Consider the following 25489-nt stretch of genomic DNA (forward strand, 5'->3'; position numbering starts at 1 on the left):
GGATGTGACGAAAGTTCAGTTGGCTTGGAGGCAGTTGGGATGGAGAAAAAGACAGATTCTGGAAATATTCATATAGAATGTTATATTGTACTCTCCCAAGCGCTTAGTACAGTGCTTTGCGTACAGTAAACCCTCGATAAATACTACTGACTGCTAATAATAGTAATTATCGTATTTGTTAAGCCCTTACTATGTGCCAAGCACTGTTCTAAGGGCTGGGGTAGATACAAGGGAATCAGGTTGTCCCACTGTGAGGTCTTCATCCCCATTTTACAGATGAGGTCACTGAGGCACAGAGAAGTGAAGTGGCTTGCCCAAGGTCACACAGCAGACAGGCGACGGAGCCGGGATTAGAACCCAAGTCCTCTGAATCCCAAGCCCGGGCTCTTTCCACTAAGCCACTCCTGACTGAATATGCAGGATGAAGGAGAGGGATGAGTCAAAGCTAATGACAAGGCTACGGGCTTGGGTCAGTAAGTCAGTCGTGTTTATTGAGCGCTTACTGTGTGCAGAGCACTGTACTAAGCGTTTAGAAGGGGACAGTAGAACAGTATGAGAGGGACATTCCGTGCCCACAGCGAGCTTATGGCCTAGAAGGGGAGACAGACATGAATAGAAATAAATAAATGACACCTATCCATTCATATAAGTGGTGTGGGGCTGGGAGGGAGGATAAATCATGGGAGGAAGGCAGGACCATGCAGAAGGGAAAGAGAGAAGAGGAAAGGGGGGTTTAGTCAGGGAAGGCCTCCTGGAGGAGATGGGCCTTCAATTCATTCATTCATTCAATAGTATTTATCGAGCGCTTACTATGTGCAGAGCACTGGACTAAGCGCTTGGGATGAACAAGTCGGCAACAGATAGAGACGGTCCCTGCCGTCTGACGGGCTCACGGTCTGATCGGGGGAGACGGACGGACGAGAACGATGGCGATAAATAGAGTCGAGGGGAAGAACGTCTCGTAAAAACCTATGGCGACTAAATAGAATCGAGGCGATGTACAATTCATTAACAAAATAAATAGGGTAACGGAAATATATACAGTTGAGCGGACGAGTACGGTGCTGTGGGGATGGGAAGGGAGAGGTGGAGGAGCGGAGGGAAAAGGGGAAAAAGAGGGTTTAGCTGCGGAGAGGTAAAGGGGGGTGGCAGAGGGAGTAGAGGGAGAAGAGGAGCTCGGTCTGGGAAGGCCCCTTGGAGGAGGTGAGTTTTTGAAGCGAGATTATCACCCCGCGCACACTCAACTCCCTGATTCTCATTCATTTATTCAATTCATTCATTCAGTAGTATTTATTGAGCGCTTACTATGTGCAGAGCACTGTACTAAGCGTTTGGAATCGACAGTTCGGCAACAGATAGAGACGGTCCCTGCCCTCGGACGGGCTCACGGTCTAATCGGGGGAGACGGACAGACGAGAACGATGGCGATAAGTAGAGTCGAGGGGAAGAACGTCTCATTAAAACAATGGCAAATGAATAGAATCAGGGCGATGTACATCTCATTAAACGAAATAAATAGGGCGATGAAGATATATACGGTCGAGCGGACGAGTACGGTGCCGAGGGGAGGGGAAGGGAGAGGGGGAGGAGCGGAGGGAAAGCGGGGAGAAGAGGGTTTAGCTGCGGAGAGGTGAAGGGGAGGGTAGAGGGAGCAGAGGGAAAAGGGCAGCTCGGTCTGGGAAGGCCTCTTGGAGGAGGTGAGTTTTAAGTAGGGATTTGAAGAGGGGAAGAGAATCAATTTGGCAGAGGTGAGGAGGGAGGGCGTTCCGGGACCGCGGGAGGACGTGGCCCGGGGGTCGACGGCGGGACGGGCGAGACCGGGGGACGGTGAGGAGGTGGGCGGTAGAGGAGCGGAGCGTGCGGGGTAGGCGGGAGAAAGAGAGAAGGGAGGAGAGGTAGGAGGGGGCGAGGTGATGGAGAGCCTCGAGGCCTAGAGTGAGAAGTTTTTGTTTCGTGCGGAGGTCGATGGGCAACCCCTGGAGGTTTTTAAGGAGGGGAGTGACAGGCCCAGAGCGTTTCTGCAGGAGGATGAGCCGGGCAGCGGAGTGAAGAATAGACCGGAGCGGGGAGAGACGGGAGGAAGGGACATCAGAGAGAAGGCTGACGCAGTAATCTGGCTCCCACCCCCCCCCACGCCTCCCTCCCCGGCCCGTCCGGTCACCCCCGGTGGCGCTTGCCCGCCGCCGCCGTGGCGTGGGCCGCTGCTGACGGCGGCCGGTGGTCTGTCGCGCCCAGTCCAGGCCGCGCGCGGGCTCCCGGGCGTCCGGCTGGAGCCCCTGCCCCGCCCCGTGCTCCAGGCCTTCGCCGCCCAGCTGGACAAGACGTCTCCCCAACCGGCCGAAGTCCCCGAGGCCGACCTCTCCGGCGTCGACCCCCAGCTCGTCGGCAGTCTCATGCCCTTTCAGAGGGATGGGGTCAAGTACGTGCCGGGGGCGGGCGGGGACGGCGAGGATCGTGGGGGGCGGCGCGGGGACGAGGTGGGGGCTGGGGGGCCGAGGGGCGAGGCGGGGGGGCCGTACCTGAAATCCGGAGAGAAACCCGGCCTTCCGTCCCACCCCCTGGCAGAAAACCGGTGTGGCCTTGTAGCTGGAACCCGGGCCCTGGAGTCAGAAGGACCTGGGTTCTCATCCTGGCTCCCCTACTAGTAATAATGATGGCATGTGTAAAGTGCTTACTGTGTGCGAAGCATTGTTCTAAACACTGGGGGGGATACAAGGTGATCAGGTTGCCCCACACGGGGCTCGCAGTCTTAATCCCCGTTTAACAGATGAGGTCACTGCGGCCCAGTGAAGTGACTCGCCCACGGTCACGCAGCCGACAAGCGACGGAGCTGGGATTCGAACCCAAGTCCTCTGACTCCCAAACCCGTGCTCCTTCCACTGTGCCACGCTACTAGTCTGCTGTAGGACCGCGGGCAAGTCGCTTCACTTCTCTGGGCTTCAGTTCCCTCATCTGGAAAATGGGGATTCATTCATTCGGTTCATTCGAATGAAGTATCAAGCGCTTATTGTGTGCGGGGCACCGTATTAAGCGCTTGGGAGAGTACAGTAGAACAACAAACAGACACATTCCTGTCCACAGCGAGTTCGCGGTCTAGAGGGGGAGACAGACATTCATGTAAATAAATTATAAATAAACAATAAATTATATAATAAACATTATATATATATACACACATTTATTGTTTTCATTTCGTGAGCCCCATGTGAGACAGGGACTGTGTCCAACCCGATTATCTCGTATCTACTTCTGTGCTTAGAATAGCGCCTGCCACGCTGTAAGCACTTAAGTACCACAATTATTACTACTATTAATATGATCATTATTATTATTGTGGCAAGGGGATGCCGGAGAGTGGGATAAATCTCGCCATGACGTCGCAAGCTTCCTCTTCCCATCCGGTCATCGCCCCCAGGAGTGAGCCAACTCGGGGCCACGGCTGCCCGCCTCCAATCAATCGGTGGTACTTATTAAGCGCTTAATAGGTGCCGAGCACTGTACTGAGCGCTCGGGAGAGGACAGCACAACAGAGTCAGCAGGCACGTGCCCTGCCGACAGCGAGTTTGCCGTCTGGGGGGAGGGGGGGACAGGTGATAATATAAAAAGAAGAAATAAAGGATATTCATTCATTCAGTAGTAGTTATTGAGCGCTTACTATGTGCAGAGCGCTGTACCGAGCGGATGTGACACGAGTGCCGTGGGGCTGAAAGAGGGGTGAATAAAGGGTGCAAATTTAAGGACGGGGGTGATGCAGAAGGGAGTGAGAGAAGAGGAAATGAGGGCTTAGTCAGGGAAGGCCTCTTGGAGGAGATGGACTTTCAATAAAGATTTGAAGCGGGAGAGAGACCTCGTACTTTGCATTTATCCCAGTGCTTAGAGCAGTGCTTAATAATAATAATAATAACGGTACTTGTTAAGTGCTTACTATGTGCCGGGCACTGTTCTAAACGCTGGGGTAAGTACAGATTACTCAGGTTGGACACGGTCCCTGTCCCACATGGGGCTCACGGTTTTAATCCCCATTTTACAGACGAGATAACCGAGACCCAGAGAGGTCTAATGACTTTCCCAAAGTCACACACGGTAGGCAAGTGGTGGAGCCAGGATTAGGATTCTGACTGCCAGGCCCGGGCTGTATCCGCTAAGCCGTGCTAAAAGAGTCTCTGCAGATTTCGAAAGCGTGGGGACTTGAGGTTCGGCTCGACGAAGCCAGGCGACCCCGTCGGGGAGCACCGCTCCCGGCCCCAGAAGTGACGATAATCGCTGTGCTGTTGGTTAAGGGCTCACTGTGTGCTAAACGCTAGGGTGGATTACAAGCGAATCGGGTTGGACGCGGTCCCTGTCCCACGTGGAGCTCGCGGGCTCGGTCCCCGTTTTACAGACGAGGGAGCTTTTATTAAAATTCTTTTCTTTATGGCATTTGTTAAGCGCTTACTATGTGCAAAGCACCCTTCTAAGCGCCGGGGAGGATACAAGGTGATCAGGTTGTCCCCCGTGGGGCTCCCAGTCTTCATCCCCATTTTCCAGATGAGGTCACTGAGGCCCAGAGAAGTGAAGTGACTTGCCCAAAGTCACACCGCCGACAAGCGGCGGAGCCGGGATTAGAACCCACCACCTCTGACTCCCGAGCCCGGGCCCTTTGCGCTGGGCCACGCTGCTTCTCGGCTGAACTGGAACCGAGGCCCAGAGCAGCCAAGTGACCTGCCCGGGGTCGCTGGTCTCGGGGAAGCGGCCGTGGACGACGGTGTGGACGGGAGGGACGGGATTCCAGGGTTTCGAGCCCGGGCCCGGGAGTCAGAAGGTCGTGGGTTCCAATCCCGGCTCCGCCACGTGTCCGCTCTGCGACTCTGGGGTCGCTTCCCTTCCCGGGGCCTCGGCGCCCCCGTCGGCCGAACGGGGGTTGAGACGGCGAGCCCCGTGTGGGCCGGGGACTGCGTCCGACCCAGATGGCTCGTACGCGCCCCGGCGCTTAGTACGGCGCCTGCCGCGGAGTCAGCACGTTATTCCTCGCCGCCCGGTCTCCTCTCAGCTTCGCCGTCGCCAAGGAAGGGCGCTTGCTCCTCGCGGACGACATGGGCCTGGGTAAGACCGTCCAGGCCATCTGCATCGCCGCCTACTACCGGGAGGAGTGGCCGCTGCTCGTGGTGACCCCGTCGTCCGTCCGCTTCGCCTGGGAGCAGGTCTGTCCGGCCGCGGGTGTGGACGCGGGGATTTGGGGAGGGGGCGGCCGGGGGAGGCCCGGGAGGGCCGGCTCCTTCGAAGAAAGGAAGCGAGGAGCGAGCCTCTCCGGGAGGAGGAATAATAACGACGGCGGGGCGCTCGGAAGCGCCTGCTGTGTGCCAGACACCGTCGGCTGTGTGACCTTAGGCAGGCCGCTTAAATTCTCTGCGCCTCGATTTACCTCATCTGCAAACTAGGGATTAGAGTGCGAGCCCCTCGCGGGACGGGGACCGCGTCCAACCTGATCGACCTGGATCTACCCCAGCGCTCAGAAGAGCTCTTGGAACGTAGTAAGCCCTTGGCAGGTTCGTTTATAGGTCACGGGTTCGACTCCCGGCCCCGCCGCTGGTCAGCTGGGTGGCCGTGGGCAAGTCACTTCGCTTCTCCGTGCCTCAGTTACCCCATCTGGAAAATGGGGATTAACTGTGCGCCTCACGTGGGACGACCTGAGGACCCAGCGCTTAGAACAGTGCTCCGCACACGGTAAGCGCCTAACGGATACCAACGTTATTATTTATTCATTCGATCATATTTACGAAGCTCCTAATGTGTGCAGAGCGCTGTCCTGAGCACTTGGGGAAGTTCAGTAGAGTGATAAGCAGTGGCATTCCCTGCCCACAGTGAGCTCACAATCTAGAGCGGGGGAAACAGACATCAATACAAATAAATGTTGGTATTTGTTAAGCGCTTACTATGTGCAGAGCACTGTTCTAAGCGCTGGGGGAGAGCCAGGGTCATCAGGTTGTCCCACGTCAGGCTCCCCATTTTCCAGATGAGGTCACCGAGGCCCAGAGAAGGGAAGCGACTCGCCCACAGTCACCCAGCTGACCAGCGGCAGAGCCGGGAATCGAACCCATGACCTCTGACTCCCGAGCCCGGGCTCTTTCCACTGAGCCACGCTAAATATATATATATATATATTTACATTTATAAGTGTTGTGGGGCGGGGGCCGGGGGGAAGGGCAAAGGGAGTGAGGCAGGTTGACGCGGAAGGGAGTGGGAGATGAGGAAAAGCAGGATTTAGTCTGGGGAGGCCTCCCGGAGGAGATGCGCCTTCGACAAGGCTTTGAAGGGGGGAAAAAAATCATCGTTGGATTTGCGGAGGGAGGGCGTTGCGGGCCAGCGGTCGACGGCGGGACAGGCGACGACGAGGCTCAGTGAGGAGGTGAGCGGCACCGGAGGAGCGGAGCGGACGGGCTGGGTTGTGGGAGGGAAGTGAGTCGAGGTAATAATAATAATGACGACGGCATTTGTTAAGCGCTCACTCTCTGCAGAGCGCCGTTCTGAGCGCGAGGGAGGATAATGTTGGTATTTGTTAAGCGCTTACTATGTGCAGAGCACCGTTGTAAGCGCCGGGGGAGATACAGGGTCATCGGGTCGTCCCACGTGAGGCTCCCGGCCTTCATCCCCGTTTTACAGATGAGGTCGCTGAGGCACAGAGATGTTGGTATCTGTTAAGCGCTTACTATGTGCAGAACACCGTTCTAAGCGCGGGGGTAGATTCAGGGTCATCGGGTCGTCCCAGGCGGGGCTCCCAGTCTTCGTCCCCGTTTTCCAGATGAGGTCACTGAGGCCCAGAGAAGTGAAGTGACCTGCCCGCAGTCACACAGCTGCCAAGCGGCGGAGCCGGGATTCGAACCCATGGAGCAGCGTGGCTCAGTGGCAAGAGCCCGGGCTCCGGACTCAGTGGTCACGGGTTCGACTCCCGGCTCCGCCGCTGGTCAGCCGCCTGACCGCGGGCAAGTCACTTCGCTGGGCCTCCGTTCCCTCAGCTGGAAAATGGGGATGAAGACTGTGAACCCCACGTGGGACGACCCGACGACCCCGTCTCTCCCCCAGCGCTTAGAACGCTGCTCTGCACGTGGTGAGCGCCTAACCGATACCGACGTCATCAGCAGTAGCGTTAACGATCGCCGACTCCCGAGCCCGGGCCCTTTCCACCGAGCCGGGCTGAGTGCGAGGGGCCGAGCGAGCGACACTCACCGCTTCTCTCCGCTCCCCGTCCTCCCAGGCCTTCCGGCGCTGGCTGCCCTCGCTGAGCCCGGGGAGCACCAACGTCCTGGTGACGGGCAAGGACAGGCTGGCGGGCGGCCTCGTCAACATCGTCAGCTTCGACCTCCTCGGCAAGGTGGACAAGCCGCCCGGGACCGCCTTCCGCGTGGTCATCGTCGTAAGTGGCGGCCGGGGCGTCCCAACGGGCCGTGCTATTTATCGAGCGCTTCCTGTGGGCGGAGGGCCGGGCCGAGCGCCTGGGAGAGCGCGGCGTCCCGAGAAACGGTCCCGTCCCCGGCCCGCCGCGGGCTTCCGGTGTAGAGAAGCGGCGTGGCTCAGCGGAGAGAGCGCGGGCTGGGGGGGGGGGGGGGGGTCGTGAGTTCGAATCCCAGCTCCGCCACTTAATAATAACGGTGGTATTTGGTAAGCGCTTACTATGTGGAGAGCGCTGTTAACGATAGTAATGTTGGTCTTCGCTAAGCGCTCACTGTGTGCCGAGCGCTGGGGTAGACCCAGGGGAATCAGGTTGTCCCACGTGGGGCTCACGGTCTTCAGCCCCATTTTGCAGACGAGGTGACTGAGGCGCCGAGAAGTGAAGCGACTCGCCCAAGGTCACACAGCTGACACTGTTCTAAGCGCTGGGGTAGATACGCGGTCATCGGGTGGTCCCACGTTTTCCAGATGAGGTAACTGAGGCGCAGAGAAGTGAGGTGACGGGTGGCAGAGCCGGGAGTCGAACCCATGACCTCTGACCCCCGAGCCCGGGCTCTTGCCACTGAGCCACGCTGCTTCCCACTTGTCAGCTGTGTGACTGTGGGCAGGTCGCTTCACTTCTCTGGGCCTCAGTTACCTCATCTGTCAGATGACCCCGTATCTCCCCCAGCGCTTAGAACGGTGCTCCGCACGTAGTGAGCGCTTAACAGATACCAAAATTATTATTCTTATTAGAGGGGTGAGGCGATTCCGGTCCGTCAGCAGGTTTGGCGGAACACTTGGCCTGAGCCGGGTTGGAGAGAGTAGACGCGATCGCTGCCGTCAAAGAGCTGACGGTCTGCTTGGTGCGAAGCACTGTGCCGAGTGCTCGGGAGAGTGCTTCGCACACCGTCAGCGCTCAATAAATACACCGAATGAATGAACGAATGAGAGGCCGACAGATTTAGAGAAGCAGCGTGGCTTAGCGGGAAGAGCCCGGGCTTGGGAGTCAGAGGATGTGAGTTCCAATCCTGGCTCTGCCACTTGTGTGATGTGTGACCTTGGGCAAGCCCATTTCACTTCTCTGGGCCTCAGTTTACCTCACGAGGGGATGAAGACTGTGAGCCCCACGTGGGACAACCTGATTAACTTCTCTGTACCCCAGCGCCTAGAGCAGTGCTTGGCGCGTAGTAAGGGCTTAACAAATACCCTAATTATTATTATTATTATTATTTAGTAGACGTGATCTCTGCCTTCAAGGAGCTTCCAGTCTACTGAGTGCAGAGCACTGTACTGAGCGCTTGGGGGAGGACAATAGAGTGAGTAAATAGGATCCCTACCCTTAAGGAGCCGACGATCCAATGATGTTGGTATTTGTTAAGCGCTCACTATGTGCCGAGCAGCGTTCTAAGCGCTGGGGTAGACACAGGGGAAATCAGGTCGTCCCACGTGGGGCTCACGGTCTTCATCCCCATTTTACAGATGAGGTCACTGAGGCCCAGAGAAGTGAAGTGACTCGCCCACGGTCACACAGCTGACAAGTGGCAGAGCTGGGATTCGAACTCCTGACCCCTGACTCCAAAGCCCACGCTCTTTAGAGCACCGTGCCGAGCGCTTAGGAGAGGACAGTCGAGTTAGTAGACACGAGCGCCCTCCTCGTGGAGGCGACAGTCTCCTGGGTGCAGAGCGCTGTGCTGAGCACGTGGGGGAGTCCAGTAGAGTTAGTAGGCACAATCCCTGCCTTCAAGGAGCATCTGGTCTAGTACGGGCAGAGCACCGTACTGAGCTCAGTAACTCCGTAGCTTGGAGAAGCAGCGTGGCTCAGTGGAGAGAGGCCGGGCTTGGGAGTCGGAGGTCATGAGTTCGAATCCCGGCTCTGCCGCTTGTCAGCCGACTGTGGGCAAGTCGCTCCACTTCTCTGGGCCTCGGTGACCTCATCTGTAAAATGGGGATTAACTGTGAGCCTCACGTGGGACGACCTGATGACCCTGTATCTACCCCAGCGCTTAGAACAGTGCTCTGCACGTAGTAAGCGCTTAACAGATACCAACATTGTCATTATTATTATTAAGTCACTTAACTTCTCTGTGCCTCCCTTACCTCATCTGTAAAATGGGATTAACTGTGAGCCTCACGTGGGACAACCTGATGACCCCCGTATCTCCCCCAGCGCTTAGAACAGTGCTCGGCACGTAGTAAGCGCTTAACAAATACCAACGTTATTATTATTAGCTTAGGTGAGTTCACTAGAGTCAGCAGACAAGCTCCCCGCCCTCAAGGACCTTCCGGTACGCTGCAGGCGGAGCGCTATACTGAGCACTCGGAAGAGTCCAATAGAGTTTCTAGACACAGTCCCTGCCCCCGAGGAGCTTCCAGGCTGAGCGCTGCACCGAGCGCTTGGGGGAAGACGAAAGAGTCAGCGGACCCGATCCCGGCCCTCCAGGAGCTGACAGTCTACAGGGGGCAGAGCACTGTACTGAACGCTTCGGGGAGGACAGAGTGTTAGCAGACACGATCCCTGCCTTCCGGGACGTGCAAGTCTAATCGTTAAAGAGCTAAGAGGGTACAAGCCCTCCCTCATTTGGCGTGGCTCGGTGGAAAGAGGATGGGCTTAGGAGTCAGAGGTCATGGGTTCGAATCCCGCTCCGCCACCTGTCAGCTGTGTGACTTCGGGCAAGTCACTTCACTTCTCGCTGCCTCAGTTCCCTCATCTGTAAAATGTGGGTGAAGACTGTGAGCCTCACGTGGGACAACCGGATGACCCTGTATCTCCCCCGGCGCTTAGCGCGGCGCTCGGCACATAGTAAGCGCTTATCAGATACCGACATTTTTATTATTATTATCTTCTCAGCCCCGACTGTGCTGGACGACAGCCGGGGGGAAGCCCCCACCTTAGCGAAACAGGTTTCTCTCTTCGGGATGGTTCCGCCCTCGCTGATTCATTCATTCACCCCTTCCTTCGTCACGGCGTATTTATTGAGCGCTCACCGTGTGCGGAGCGCTGTACTAAGCGCTTGGGAAAGTAAATACAACAATAAAGAGCCCCCGGACATCGGTAGAAATGGAGAAAATGACGGAGCGGGACGTGAGTGGGGGGAGGGCCGGGAGCGGGGGAGGGAGCAAGTCAGGGCGAGGCAGAAGGGGGTGGGAGATGAGGAAAGGGAGGGCTTCGTCGGGAAAAATCCTCCCCCGCTGCCCGGGCTCCGACGGGGGCTCCGGCAGGAGCCGAGAGGGTCCCGAACCCCTCAGACTCGGGGGGGGTCCCTCGGGGGCAGACCAGCACCCCCACTCTGGCGGCTCAATCCCCAGCCAGACACCCCCGACCCCGCCATCTATTCAGTCGTATTTATTGTGAGCGCTTACTCTTCACTCAGTAGTATTTATTGAGCGCTTACTATGTGCAGAGCACTGTACTAAGCGCGCGGATACCACCCTGAACGCGCCCCATCTCGTCTGATCTCGGAAGCTGAGCGGGGTCGGGCCTGGTTAGTACTTGGATGGGAGACCGCCTGGGAATGCCGGGTGCCGTAGGCTTTGAGGAGCAGCGTGGCTCAGTGGAAAGAGCGTGGGCTTGGGAGTCGGAGGTCATGAGTTCGAATGCCGGCTCTGCCGCCTGGCAGCTGGGTGACCGTGGGCAAGTCGGTTCACTTCTCTGGGCCTCAGTTACCTCATCCGGAAAATGGAGATTAACCGTGAGCCTCACGTGGGACAACCCGATGACCCCGTATCTCCCCCAGCGCTTAGAACGGTGCTCTGCACGTAGTAAGCGCTTAACAAATACCAACGTTATTATTCTTATTACAAATCGGTAACAGAGAGAGACGGTCCCTGCCCTTTGACGGGCTCACGGTCTAATCGACGTGCTCCCCCTGCCCCTCCAAACCCCCCCTGCTACTGACCGCCGCCGGGACGGCCCCTCGCTCACTCGGTCATATTTATGGAGCGTTCACCGCGTGCAGAACACTGGACTCATCGCTCGGGGGAGGACAACAGAGCGATATAAGAGACACATTCCCTGCCCACAGCGAGCTGACAGTCCAGACGGGGAGACGGACATCAATAGAAAGGAATAGATGACAGATAGGGACGTAATAATAATAATAATAATGTTGGTATTTGTGAAGCACTTACTATGTTCCAAGCGCTGGGGTAGATCCAGGGTCATCGGGTTGTCCCACGTGAGGCTCCCAGTTAATCCCCATTTTACAGATGAGGGAACCGAGGCACAGAGAAGTGAAGTGACTCGCCCGCAGTCACACAGCTGACAAGTGGCGGAGCCGGGAGTCGAACTCATGACCTCTGGCTCGGAAGCCCGGGCCCTTTCCACTGAGCCACGCTGCTTCCCATAAGTGGTGTGGGGCTGGGATGGGGGTTGAATAAAGGGGGCGAGGCAGGGTGACGCAGGAGGGAGCGGGAGAAGAGGAAGGGAGGACTTAGGGAAGGCCTCTTGGAGGAGTTGGGCCTTCAGTAGGGCTTTGAATTGGGGGGAGACTCATTGGCAGATATTCTTTCATTTGTTCAGTCGCATTTATCGAGCGCTTACTATGGGCAAAGCACTGTACTGATCACTTAGGAGAGTACGCTATAACAACAAACGTACACCTTCCTGCCCTCGATGAGCTCACGGTCTAGAGGGGTAGATAGACATTAGTAGAAATAAATAGATAAATACAGTATGAGCCCGTTGGGGGCAGGGATTGTCTCTAGCTGTTGCTGAATTGTAGTTTCCAAGCACTTAGTATAGTGGTCTGCACTATAGTATTGTGCGCTAAATAAATACGATTGAAAATAGACATATATATATATATATATATGAGGAGCAGCATGGCTCAGTGGAAAGAGCACGGGCTTGGGAGTCAGAGATCATGGGTTCGAATCCCGGCTCTGCCAGTTGTCAGCTGTGTGACTGTGGGCAAGTCGCTTCACTTCTCTCTGCCTCAGTTCCCTCTTCTGGAAAATGGGGATGAAGACTGTGAGCCTCACGTGGGACAACCTGATTACCCTGTATACCCCAGCGCTTAGAACAGTGCGGTGCACATAGTGAGCGCTTAATAAATACCCACATTGTTGTTATTATTATACCTATGTGCTGTGGGGATGGGAGGGAGGATGAAGGAAGAAGCAGGTAAGAGTGGTGCAGAAGGGAGTGGGAGAAGAGGGCTCAGTCGGGGAAGGCTTCGTGGAGGAGATGGGCCTTCAGTAAGGTTTTGACGGGAGAGGGGCAATGATCTGTCTGATATGAGGAGGGAGGACGTCCCGGGCCAGAGGCAGGATGTGGGCGGGAGGTCGGAGGCCAGATAGGCGACCTCGAGGCGCGGCGGGAAGGTTGGCGTTCGCGGAACCAAGCGCGCGGGCCGGGCTGGACTAGGAGAGGAGTGAGGTGACGTAGAAGGGGGCAAGCGGATCGAGGACTTGAAAACATAACGCGAGCCCCCTGAGACGCCGAAGAGAGCGGCGCCCCGGCCCGCTTCCTCCACGGGAGCCCTCAACCCCGGAGCTTCAGGCGAGCGCAGTGGCGATTGCCCTCCGGGCACGAGTCCTCCTCTAGCCCCCATCCCTGCCCCCAGCCGGGCCCGGTGGTCCGGTGACAGCCGCTTGCTCTGGGGCATCTGGATTGGCAATTTCAGGGGGGCGGAGAGGGGCGGTTTCCCCGCGTCGGGGCCCGGATCCCACCCCTCCACCCTCGTCTCTCTCCTCAGGACGAATCCCATTTCCTGAAGAACCTCAAGACGGTGCGCTGCCAAACTGCACTGCCACTGTTGAAGGTGGGTCTTGTCTATTCGCTCAGTCAGTCCATCGTATTTATCGAGCGCTCGCTGTGTGCAGGGCACCGTATTAAGCGCTGGGGAGAGGACACTGGAACAGTATTATTCCTTCAATATTATTGAGCGCTTACCACGTGCAGAGCACTGTACTGAGCGCTTGGAGTGGACATTCGGCAACGGATAGAGGCGATCCCTGCCCGTTGACGGGCTCACAGTCTAATCACAATAATTTGTTGGTATCTGTTAAGCGCTTACTATGTGCAGAGCAGTGTTCTGAGCGCTGGGGGAGGTGCGGGGTCATCGGGTTGTCCCGCGTGAGGCTCACAGTCTTCATCCCCGTTTTACAGATGGGGTAACTAAGGCACAGTGACTTGCCCACAGTCGCACAGCTGACAGGTGGCAGAGCTGGGATTCGAACCCATCACCTCTGACTCCCAAGCCCGGGCTCTTTCCACTGAGCCACGCCGCTGATCCTACAGTCGCATTCCCTGCCCACAGGAAGCTTACAGTCTAGTGGGGGAGACAGACACGCCCGAGGTCACGCGACAGGCGGGTGGTGGAGCCGGGATTAGAACCCATGTCTTCTGACTCCTTGGCTTGGCCGACGGGGGACACTGAGGCCCGGAGAAGCTGAGTGGCTCTCCAAAGGTGACACAGCTGAAGAGTGGCTTAGCGGATAGAGCTCGGGCCTGGGAGTGAGAAGGACCTGGGTTCTGATCCCGGCTCCGCCACTTGTCTGCTTTGTGACCTTGGGCAAGTCACTTGGGAAGCAGGGAAGCAGCGTGGCCTAGTGGAAAGAGCCCGGACTTCGGAGTCAGAGGTCATGAGTTCGACTGCCGGCTCTGCCACTTGTCAGCTGTGTGACTGTGGGCGAGTCACTTCACTTCTCTGGGCCTCAGTTCCCTCATCTGGAAAATGGGGATTAACTGTGAGCCTCACGTGGGGACAACCCGATTATCCTGGATCTCCCCCAGCGCTTAGAACAGTGCTCTGCACATAGTAAGCGCTTAAATACCAGCATTATTATTTCACTTCTCTGGGCCTCAGTTCCCTCATCTGGAAAATGGGGATCAAGACTGGGCCTCACATGGGACGGGGATTGGGTCCAACCTGATTAGCTTGTATCTACCCCGGTGCTTGTATCTAAGAGAAGCAGCGTGTCTCAGTGGACAGAGCCCGGGCTTGGGAGTCAGAGGTCATGGATTCGAATCCCGGCTCTGCCACTTGTCAGCCGTGACTGTGGGCAAGTCACTTCACTTCTCTGGGCTTCAGTTACCTCATCTGTCAAATGGGGATGAAGACCGTGAGCCTCACGTGGGACAACCTGAGGACCCTGTATCTCCCCCAGCGCTTAGAACAGTGCTCTGCACATAGTAAGCGCTTAACAAATACCAACGTTATTATTGCCCCGGTGCTTAGAACAGTGCTTGACACATAGACAACGCTTAACAAATACCATTATTAGTAGTAGTAGTAGTAGTAGTAGTGGTGGTCATAGAAGATTTTTTCGGTTCTAATTCCGGCTCCGCCACTTGTCTGCTGTGTGACCTTGGGCAAATCACTTCACATCTCTGGGCCACAGTTCCCTCATCTATAAAATGGGGATTCGAACCCGGGTTTTCGGACCCCCAGGCCCGGGTTCTTTCCTCTAGGCCACAGTGCTTCTCTACTTGTCGATCAACGAGCCAGACGAGCCTCCGTGAGCCCAGGCTCCTCTTCCGTGGAGCCTCCTCTGTCCCAAGGAGGCAGGCTGACGTGGCTCTGCCTCTGCCCCCTAAGGTGTGGGTTAATCCTCATGAGAAGCAGCGAGGCTCAGTGGAAAGAGCCCGGGCTTGGGAGTCAGGGGTCGTGGGTTCAAATCCCGGCTCCGCCGCTTGTCCGCTGTGTGACTGTGGGCAAGTCACTTCACTTCCCTGGGCCTCAGTGACCTCATCTGGAAGATGGGGATGAAGACCGGGAGCCTCACGTGGGACCACCCGATGACCCTGTATCTCCCCCAGCGCTTAGAACGGTGCTCGGCACATAGTGAGCGCTTAACAAATACCAACATGATCATTATTATCCCGGCTCCACCACTCGTCAGCTGTGTGACTTTGGGCAAGTCACTTCACTTCTCTGTGCCTCAGTCGGTCATGAGTTCGAATCCCGGCCCTGCCACTTGTCAGCTGTGTGACTGTGGGCAAGTCACTTCACTTCTCTGGGCCTCAGTTCCCTCATCTGGAAAATGGGGATTAAAACTGTGAGCCCCACGTGGGACAACCTGATGACCCTGTATCCCCCCCCAGCGCTTAGAACAGTGCTCGGCACCTAGTAAGCGCTTAACAAGTACCAACATTATCATTATTATTATTCATGTCTCTGGGTCTCAGTGACCTTATCTGTAAAATGGGGATGAAGGCTGTGAGTCCCACGAGGGACAGCCTGATCACCTTGTATCCCCCCAGTGCTTAGAACAGTGCTGTGCACATAGTAAGCGCTTAACAAATACCAACATCATCATCATTATTATTATTATCATCAATCCGGCCATCGGTGGTGTTCATGGAGCGCTTACTCTGGGCAGAGCCCTGGACTGAGTACCTTTGTCCGCCTCCCCCGCCCCCTTCCTCGCCCCCCCAATAGCCCGGCCCATCCCAGATGGACACGGGAGGGGACCCGTGGGGTTAATGATTGGCCTCGATGGCGGGGAATTCAGGTTTGAAACCCGAAAACTGACCGAGGCCCCCAGAAGACTCCCGTTTCGGAAGGAAATATCTTTCCCCGGTGTCGATTGGCGAGTTGGAAAGTGCATTTCTCCCCCCCGAAGGAAGCAAATCTCGGATTCACATTCAAGAACCTCCCCCACTGCCACCGAAGACCCCTCGGTTGGCCCGAATTTTCCTAGAGGACCCCGGTTCTAATCCCGGCTCCGCCACTTATCTCCTGCGTGACCTTGGGCAAGTCACTTCACTTCTCTGTGCCTCAGATCCCTCATCTGTAAAATGGGAGTTAAGACTGTGAACCCCATGTGGGACGGGGACCGTACCCAACCTGATTAGCTTGTATCTATTCCAGCTGTTAGTACGGTGCTTTGCACAGAGTAAGCGCTTAACAAATACCATTAAAAAAAAGAATCCATCTCATCCCCCCCGATTAGACCGTAAGCCCGTCAGAGGGCAGGGACCGTCTCTATCCGTTACCGATTTGTCCATTCCAAGCGCTTAGTCCAGTGCTCTGCACATAGTAAGCGCTCGATAAATACCATTGAATGAATGAATTTATTGAGTGCTTACTGGGTGTATTTTATTTAGCTCTTGGGAGAGTTCAGAGTTGGTAGACCCGTTCCCTGCCCGCAGTGAGCTTACAGTCTAGAGGGGGAGGCAGACATGAATATAAATAAATGAATTAGGGAGGTGGACATAAATGCCGTGGGATTGAGGGAGGGATGAATAAAGGGAGAAAATCCAAGTGCACGGACGACCCAGACGGGAGTGAGAAGAAGAAGAAACGGGAGCACTGCTTCGGGTGCGATTGGAAGAGTGGGAGAGTGAAAGTGAAGCAGCGTGGCCTAGTGGAGAGAGTACGGGCCCGAGAGTCAGGACCTGGGTTCTAATCCCAGATCCGCCACTTGTCTGCTGTGCGACCTCGGGCGACTCACGTCGCTTCTCCGGGCCTCAGTTACCTCATCCGGAAAATAGGGATTAAGACTTCGAGCCCCACGTGGGACAGGAACTGTGTCCGACTCCGCTTGCTGGTTTCCACGTGGCTTAGTGGAAAGAGCCCGGGCTTGGGAGTCAGAGGGCATGGGTTCGAATTCCGGCTCTGCCCCTCGTCAGCTGTGTGACTATGGGAAAGTCATTTCACTTCTCTGTGCCTCGGTTCCCTCATCTGTAAAATGGGGATGAAGACTGTGAGCCTCACGTGGGACAACCTGATGACCTTGGATCTCCCCCAGCGCTTAGAACAGTGCTCTGCACACAGTAAGCGCTTAACAAATACCAACATTATTATTATTATTATTACTTGCAGTGACAATCACCTCAAAGAGCGCGTGTGAGTGTGTACACCAATCGATGGTATTTATTGAGCGCTTACTGTGTGCAGAGCACTGTACTAAGCGCTTGCGGGAGCACAATGCAACCGAATTAGCAGACACGTCCCTGCTCGTAGCTTACATTCTACAACAAGGCGCTTAACCGTTCAGCCTCTCTTTTATGGTGTTCGTTAAGAGCTTACTACACATCAAACGCTGTTCTGAGCGCTGTGAAAGGTACAAGTCGATGAAGTTGGACACCCACCCTGTCCCGTGTGGGATTCATAGTCTAAGTAAGGAGAACAGGCATTGAATCCTGATCTTACAGCCGAGGAAACTTGAGGGACAGAGGAGTGACCTGCCCAAGGTCACAGCCGGCAGACGCGTGTACGCGTGGCGGAAAAAGCCTTTACGGGGTCCTTAATTCCAAACATACCGGGCACAAACAAAGCCCGTTGCCTTTCGTGGTGGTGTTGCAAACGTGTTCCCGGCGTGCTTCTGTAGTCTCTTATTTTCATTCATGGGATCTTTCCATCGCATTTATTGAGCGCCGACTGTGTGCGGAGCGCCGTACTAAGCGACTGGGAGACTCCAGTACAATAAACCGGCACAGTCCCTGCCCGCAACGAGTTGCTCAGGAGAAATTGCCCAGGGCGGGAATCAGGAGACGCGAGTTGTAATCCCTGCTTCTCCACCTGACTGCTGTGTGACCTCGGTCAGGTCGGTTGGCTGGGCCTCAGTTTCCTCAACTGTAACTGCAGGCCAGAGACGGCGTCCAAGACCGTAAGTTCGTTCTGGGCCGAGAACGCGGCTGCCGACTCCGTTGCAGCGTATTCTCCCAGGTGCTTAGTCCGGTGCTCTGCGTATGGTAATCACTCAGTAAATACGATTGATTAAGCTGATTATCTTGTAGGAGCTACCCCAGTGATAAGTACAGGGCTCAGGAATAATCACAATAATAATTACGGTATCTGTTAAGTGCGTACTATTTGCTGAGCACTGTTTTGAGCGCTGGTTCAGAAACAAGACTGTAAGCCCGTCAAAGGGCAGGGACTGTCTCTGTCTCTTACCGATTTGTCCGTTCCAAGCGCTTAGTCCAGGGCTCTGCACATAGTAGGCGCTCAATAAATACTATTGAATGAATGAATGAATGAAAGCTAATCAGCTGGACACAGTCCCTATCCCACATGGGGTGCAAACTCTTAATCCCCATAAATGCCACTGGTGGGTTGTTTCGATTCTATTGGAGAAGCAGCGTGGCTCAGTGGAAAGAGCACGGACTTTGGAGTCAGAGGTCATGGGTTCGAATGCCGGCTCTGCCACTTGTCAGCTGTGTGACTGTGGGCGAGTCACTTCACTTCTCTGGGCCTCAGTTACCTCATCTGTAAAATGGGGATGAAGACTGTGAGCCTCACGTGGGACAATCTGATTATCCTGTGTCTACCCCAGCGCTTAGAACAGTGCTCTGCACATAGTAAGCGCTTAACAAATACCAACATTATTATTGTTATTATTATTCAGGAAATTGCAGACTGGGTCCTTTGGAGAATTAGAGAAGGAGAAATTCAGAATTCTCTCATCAAAATGGAGTTAGGTTCTGGCTGAGAGGGCTAAAGGAGCCTCTTGAGGGTGGCGAGGAAAAATAGAATCATTTCTGTCCCCCCCCCGTTTGCCCGGAGCTTTTTCCTAGTTATTTTACAAGACAGCGCTTCCAATTTTTTTTCCCTCTCTCTCCCTGGTGATTTACCGCAAGCGATTTTCTTCCCCTCTCGTTAATAACTCGAGGCTTCAAGCGGCTCAGATCCGCTGCAGCGTTCCTTCCGTGGCTGAGACGGATCAGCGCGCTCGTCGCTTTCGGTTTCTCCTGTTTCCCCTCACTCCCAGCAGCGGGAAATTTATCCTTTGGGTTGTGGAAGTAGTAGGAGTAGTGGTATATATTGAGGCCTGCTGAGATAGTAATAATAATAATGGTATTCGTTATATTTGTGCCAAGCACTGTTCTAAACACCAGGGTAGATACAAGGTAATCAGATTGTCCCACCTGGGGCTCACAGGTCTCATCCCCATTTGACAGATGAGGGAACCGAGGCACAGAAAAGTGAGATGACTTGCCCAAAGTCACACGGCTGGTATGTGGCGGAGGCGGGATTAGAACCCACGACCTCTGACTCCCAAGCCCGGGCTCTTTCCACTGAGCCACATTGTTTCTCTAGTAGTAGTATTAATAGTAAATAATATGTAATAATATGCAGCACAGCAGCATCGACTAAGACTTGGATTAGAACTCGGGTCTCTGAGCTCTCTGCACTGGGCCTCTTTGCCCCCCCTCCTTGCATAAAGTATCCTTAATAACAATAATAATAATAATAATGTCATTCACTAAGTGCTTACTATGGGCCAAGCACTGTTCTAAACACTACGGTAGATACAAGTTAATCAGGGTGGACCCAGTCCCTGTCGCACATGGGGCTCTCAGTCTTAATCCCCATTTTCCAGATGAGGGAACTGAGGCCCCAGCGAAGTGAAGTGACTTGCCCCAAGACCCGAGGTGGAGCCGGGATCAGAACTCACATCCTCTGACTTCCAACCCCGAGCTCTTTCCACTAGGTTACCCTCGGCCAGCCTTGCCAAGCCCTGGGCTGGGGGGGGGGGGGGGTCTCCGTGTTGGGGCCCGAGGCACAAGCCGGATCTGGGGGTGTGGGCGGGGGGCAGCCGGACGGCTCGCGGACGTGGTCGGGCCCGATGGGATCGGCTTTTTACGGGGGTGGTCCCCGGGGCGTCCAGGCGGCCCGGAGGGTCATCTTGCTGTCGGGGACGCCGGCCATGTCCCGCCCAGCGGAGCTGTACACCCAGATCGTCGCCGTCCGCCCCGACGCCTTCCCGCAGTTCCACTCCTTCGCGCTGCGCTACTGCGACGCCAAAAAGGTACCGGCCTCCTCCCTCCCCCTGCTTCGCGCCCCCCCCGGTTCCCCGTGGCCTCTCGACCCGGGGCCCCCCGATCCGGCGGGACCCTGTGCCCTTGGGCCGTCACGGCCTCGCGTCGGGGGTCCGTGATCTGTCGTGGCCTCTCAGCCCGGGCTCCCCTGGTCCGTCGTGACCTGACAAGTACGACCCTATTTATTTTGTTAACGAGATGTCCGTCCCCTTGATTCTATTTATCGCTATCGTTTTTGTCCGTCCGTCTCCCCCCGATTAGACCGTGAGCCCGTCAGTGGGCAGGGACTGTCTCTATCTGTTACCGATTTGTCCATTCCAAGCGCTTAGTACAGTGCTCTGCACATAGTAAGCGCTCAATAAATACTACCGAGTGAATGAATGAACGGTGACACAGTCTGCTGTGTGTGGAGCTCTGTAATGAGCGCTTTGGAGGGTCCATTAAAGTTGGTAGAGATGAATCCTGCCCCCGAGCCGGTCTGTCGTGCGCGGGGCAGTGGGGTGGGGGAGCGGCAGACGCCCCCTCCCTCGATCCCCGGAGATTCACGTGCCGGTGCCGTTCTGGAAATCAACGGGACGTGAGGCCCGGGCACCTACCTTCCCCGTGCCATCTCTCCGGCTTGGGGGAGTCAAAAGCGGTCAGTCGGTCGTATTTATTGAGCGCTTACCGAGTGCAGAGCGCTGTACCGAGCGCTTGGGAAAGGACAGTAGAACGGTAAATAGATACGTTCCCGGCCCACAAGGGACTGACGGTCCGGATGAATCTGGGAATAATAATAATGTTGGTATTTGTTACGCGCTCACTATGTGCAGAGCACCGTTCTAAGCGCTGGGGGAGATCCAGGGTCATCGGGTTGTCCCACGTGAGCCTCACAGTTAATCCCCATTTTACAGATGAGGTAAGTGAGGCCCAGAGAAGTGAAGTGACTTGCCCACAGTCACACGGCTGACGAGTGGCAGAGCCGGGAGTCGAACCCGTGACCTCTGACTCCGAAGCCCAGGCTCTTTCCACTGAGCCACGGGAAGGCGTCTGGGAGGAGGCCGGAGAGAGCAGAACGGGGGGACCGGCGTGGAGGATGGGGGGCGCCGGGTGCTTGATTTGGCCGCAGCAGAGAAGCGGCGAGGTTGAGCGGAAAGAGCCCGGGCTTGAAAGTCCGAGGTCGTGGGTTTTAATTCCGCTTCTGCCACCTGTCAGCTGTGTGACTTTGGGCAAGTCGCTTCACTTCTCTGGGCCTCAGTTCCCATCTGTAAAATGGGGATGAGGTCTGGGAGCCCTAGGTGGGACACCCAATTACCTTGTATCTACCCCAGTGGTTGGCACAGCGTGGCTCAGTGGAAAGAGCCCGGGCTTGGGAGTCAGAGGTGATGGGTTCGAATTCCGCCTCCGCCACTTGGCAGCTGTGTGACAGTGGGCAAGTCACTTCACCTCTCTGGGCCTCAGTGACCTCAACTGTAAAATGGGGATGAAGACTGTGAGTCTCACGTGGGACAATCTGATTAACCCGTATCTCCCCCAGCGCTTAGAACGGTGCTCGGCACATAGTAAGTGCTTAACCAATACCAACATTATTATTATTATTATTATTATTAATAAATGCCATCATCATTGTTTCCGGCTCCACCACATGTCTGCTGTATGACCTTACCAGGTCACTTCCCTTCTGTGGACCTCAGTTCCCTCATCTGGAAAATCAGAATGAGAACCGTGAACCCCATGGGGGACCGGGACTGGGTCTAACCTGGTTAACTTATCAACCCCAGCGCCTAGAACAGCGCTTGGCACATAGTTAGCACTTAACTGTGGGGAAGCAGTGTGGCTGAGTGGAAAGAGCCGGAGCTTGGGAGTCAGAGGTCCTGGGTTCTTATCCCGCCTCGACCACTTGTCCGCCGGTGACCTCGGGCAAGTCACTTCACTTCTCCGGGCCTCACTTACCTCATCCAGAAAATGGGGATTGAGACTGTGAGCCCCACGGGGGACAGGGCCTGTGTCCGACCTAGTATGCTGTGTCTACCCCAGCGCTTAGTACAGTGCTTGGCACATAGTACTTTCCAAGGGCTTACTAATAATAATGATGATGATGGTATTTGTTAAGCGCTTACTATGTGCAGAGCACTGTTCTCAGCGCTGGGGTGGGGGATCAGGTTGTCCCGAGTGGGGCTCGCCGTCTTAATGCCCATTTTACACATGAGGTAACTGAGGTCCGGCGAAGTGACTTGCCCGAAGTCACACAGCCGGGGCTAGAACCCATGACCTCTGACTCCCAAGCCCAGGCTCTTTCCAAGGAGCCACGCTGCTCTGCTCAATAAATACGACTGAATGACTAGCAAGTGCTTCGCAGATAGCCCAGTTATGAATCATTATTATGACGATTAACAAGCCGCATGACCGTTGTGGTGATTGTGATTATTAGCAGCGCTGGGGCTGGGACTACTCGGGCTCGTCCCACCTCGGGGAGCTGAAAATCCTGCTGGAAGAGACCGTCCTGCTCCGCCGCCTCAAGGCCCAAGTGCTCGCCCAGCTCCCGGCCAAGCAGCGCACGATGGTGGTCATGGGCCCCGCGGGGATGAGCCCCAAGGCCCGGGCCGTCCTGGAGGCCGCCGCCGGGGACGTGGCCGCCCTCACTCGGAACGTGAGTCCCCGCGCGGGGCCGGAAAACGTGGGGAGGGGCGGGGACGAGGCCTCCCCAACTCGGGAAGCAGGGCCGCAGACACGTGTGTCTATTTGTACGTATCTATTACTCTCTTTTATGAATGATGTGTACGTAGCTACGATTCTGTTGCTAATAATGGTGGTATTTGTTCAGCGCTCACTATGTGCCAAGCGCTGTTCTGAGCGCTGGGGGGATACAAGGTGATCAGGTCATCCCACGTGGGGTTCGCGGTCTTAATGCCCATTTTATTCATTCATAATCATAATAATGTTGGTATTTGTTAAGCGCTCACTGTGTGCAGAGCACTGTTCTAAGCGCTGGGGGAGGTAACAGGGTCATCGGGTTGTCCCACGTGGGGCTCACAGTCTCGTGGCTCAGTGGAAAGAGCACGGGCTTTGGAGTCAGAGGTCATGAGTTCGAATCCCAGCTCTGCCACTTGTCAGCTGTGTGACTGTGGGCAAGTCACTTCACTTCTCTGTGCCTCAGTTCCCTCATCTGTAAAATGGGGATGAAGACTGTGAGCCCCCCCGTGGGACAACCTGATTCCCCTGTGTCTGGAAAGAGCACGGGCTTTGGAGTCAGGGCTCATGAGTTCGAATCCCAGCTCTGCCACTTCTCAGTTGTGTGACTGTGGGCAAGTCACTTAACTTCTCGGTGCCTCAGTTCCCTCATCTGTAAAATGGGGATTAAGACTGTGAGCCCCACGTGGGACAACCTGATTCCCCTGTGTTTACCCCAGCGCTTAGAACAGTGCTCTGCACATAGTAAGCGCTTAACAAATACCAACATTATTACCCCAGCGCGTAGAACAGTGCTCTGCACATAGGAAGCGCTTAACAAATACCAACATTATTATTATTATTATTATTCACCCCCCCTTTTACAGATGGGGTAACTGAGGCACAGAGAAATGAAGTGACTTGCTCAAAGTCACACAGCTGACAAGTGGCGGAGCTGGGATATGAACCCGTGACCTCTGACTCCCAAGCCCGGGCTCTTTCCACTGAGCCACGCTGCTTCTCTATTCATTCACTCATTCAATAATATTTATTGAGCGCTTACCATGTGCAGAGCACTGGACTGAGCGCTTGGCATATACACTCCGACAACAGATAGAGACAATCCCTGCCCAGTGACGGGCTCACAGTCTAATCGGGGGAGAGGGACGGACAAAAACAAGACAACATCATCACGATAAATAGAATCGAGGGGATGGACACCTCATTAATAAAGTAGGGTAGTAAAAACATATACAGACGAGGTCACTGAGGCCCAGAGAAGTGAAGCGACTTGCCCAGAGTCACACAGCTGGCAAGCGGCAGAGCCGGGATTAGAACCCACGACCTCTGACTCCCAAGCCCGGGCTCTTTCCACTGAGCCACGCTGCTTCACTGATCTATTTTGCTGGTATTGATGCCTGTCGACTTGTTTTGGTTCGTTGTCTGCCTCCCCGTTTTAGACCGCGAGCCCGTCACTGGGCAGGGATCGTCTCTATCTGTTGCCGAATTGTACCTTCCAAGCGCCTAGTACAGTGCTCTGCGCCCAGTAAGCGCTCAATAAATACGGTTGAATGAATGAATGAACACTGCCCCCTCCCAGCCGCTCACTGCGAGTCACTTCCCGAGGACCCGTCGAGAAACCAGTGGGTCCACAAGTCAGTCGACTGTATTTATTGAGCGCTCACTGTGTGCAGAGCACCGTTCCCAGCGCTTGGGAGGGGACAGCAGGACAGTAGAACAGACGCGATCCGTGCCCGCGGCGAGCTTGCGGTCTAGAGGAACTGGAGCCGAAGAGGCAAAAATCAATCAGCGGTATTTATCGTACGCTTCCCGTGTGCGGAACACGGGGCTAAGCGCTTGGGAGAGGACAGTAGAACAGAATTGAGAGACAAGTTCCCTGCCCACAGTCAGCTTACGGTCCAGAGAGGGAGAGAAACATTGATATAAATGAATAAGTGACGGATAGCAACGTAAGCGTCGTGGGGCTGAGAGGATGGTGAATAGAGGCTTAGTGGAAAGAGCCCGGGCTTGGGAGTCAGAGGATGTGGGTTCTAATCCCAGCTCTGCCACTTGTCTGCTGTGTGACCTTGAGGAAGTCACTTAGCTTCTCTGGGCCTCAGTCACCTCTTCTGTAAAATGGGGATTAAAACTGCAAGCACCACGTGAGGCAACTTGATTACCTTGCGTAGAAATACAATCGTTATTATCATTATTATTATCATTAAAGGGGAAACACAGAAGAAAGTGGGAGGAGAAAAAACAAGGGCTTAGTCAGGGAAGGCCTTTAGGAGGAAGTGCGGTTTTAATAAGCCTTTGAAGGGGAGAGAGCGATGGTCTGTCGGATATAATAATAACGTTGGTATTTGTTAAGCGGTTACTATGTGCGGAGCACTGTTCTAAGCGCTGGGGGAGATTCCGGTTAATCGGGTTGTTCCGCGAGAGGCTCACAGGCTTAATCCCCATTTTACAGATGAGGTAATTGAGGCCCAGAGAAGTGAAGTGACTTGGCCACATCCCACAGCTGCCAAGCGGCAGAGCCGGGATTCGAACCCATAACCTCTGACTCCCAAGCCCAGGCTTTTTCCACTGAGCCGCGCTGCTTCTCCAATGAAGAGGATATGAAGAGGGAGGGCGTTCCAGGACAGCAGCGGGATGTGGGCGAGAGGAGAGGCAAAAGAGAAAACGGCGGCAGGCAGCAAACGGGCAGCAAAACAGGGAGAACGT

General features: G+C 55.2%; 1 protein-coding gene and 1 pseudogene across 4 annotated transcripts in view; both read left to right on the forward strand.

Moving 5' to 3' along the window:
• Positions 1-25489, forward strand: part of SMARCAL1 (SWI/SNF related, matrix associated, actin dependent regulator of chromatin, subfamily a like 1) — a 58148-nt gene that overhangs the window by 16884 nt on the left and 15775 nt on the right. For 2 of the 4 annotated variants that reach the window (XM_029072196.2, XM_029072203.2), the window contains exons 6-11: positions 2236-2419; positions 5030-5180; positions 7232-7390; positions 13104-13169; positions 19966-20106; positions 22527-22745. In XM_029072196.2, the coding sequence (XP_028928029.1) occupies positions 2236-2419; positions 5030-5180; positions 7232-7390; positions 13104-13169; positions 19966-20106; positions 22527-22745 (920 nt within the window). The remainder of the gene's footprint in view (positions 1-2235; positions 2420-5029; positions 5181-7231; positions 7391-13103; positions 13170-19965; positions 20107-22526; positions 22746-25489) is intronic. The other 2 variants (XM_029072211.2, XM_029072219.2) reach the window with 2 other exon arrangements.
• On the forward strand, positions 10822-10938 carry LOC114817378 (annotated as a pseudogene).

The sequence above is a fragment of the Ornithorhynchus anatinus genome, chromosome 1 (assembly GCF_004115215.2).
Source record: "Ornithorhynchus anatinus isolate Pmale09 chromosome 1, mOrnAna1.pri.v4, whole genome shotgun sequence".
Taxonomy (NCBI): domain Eukaryota; kingdom Metazoa; phylum Chordata; class Mammalia; order Monotremata; family Ornithorhynchidae; genus Ornithorhynchus; species Ornithorhynchus anatinus.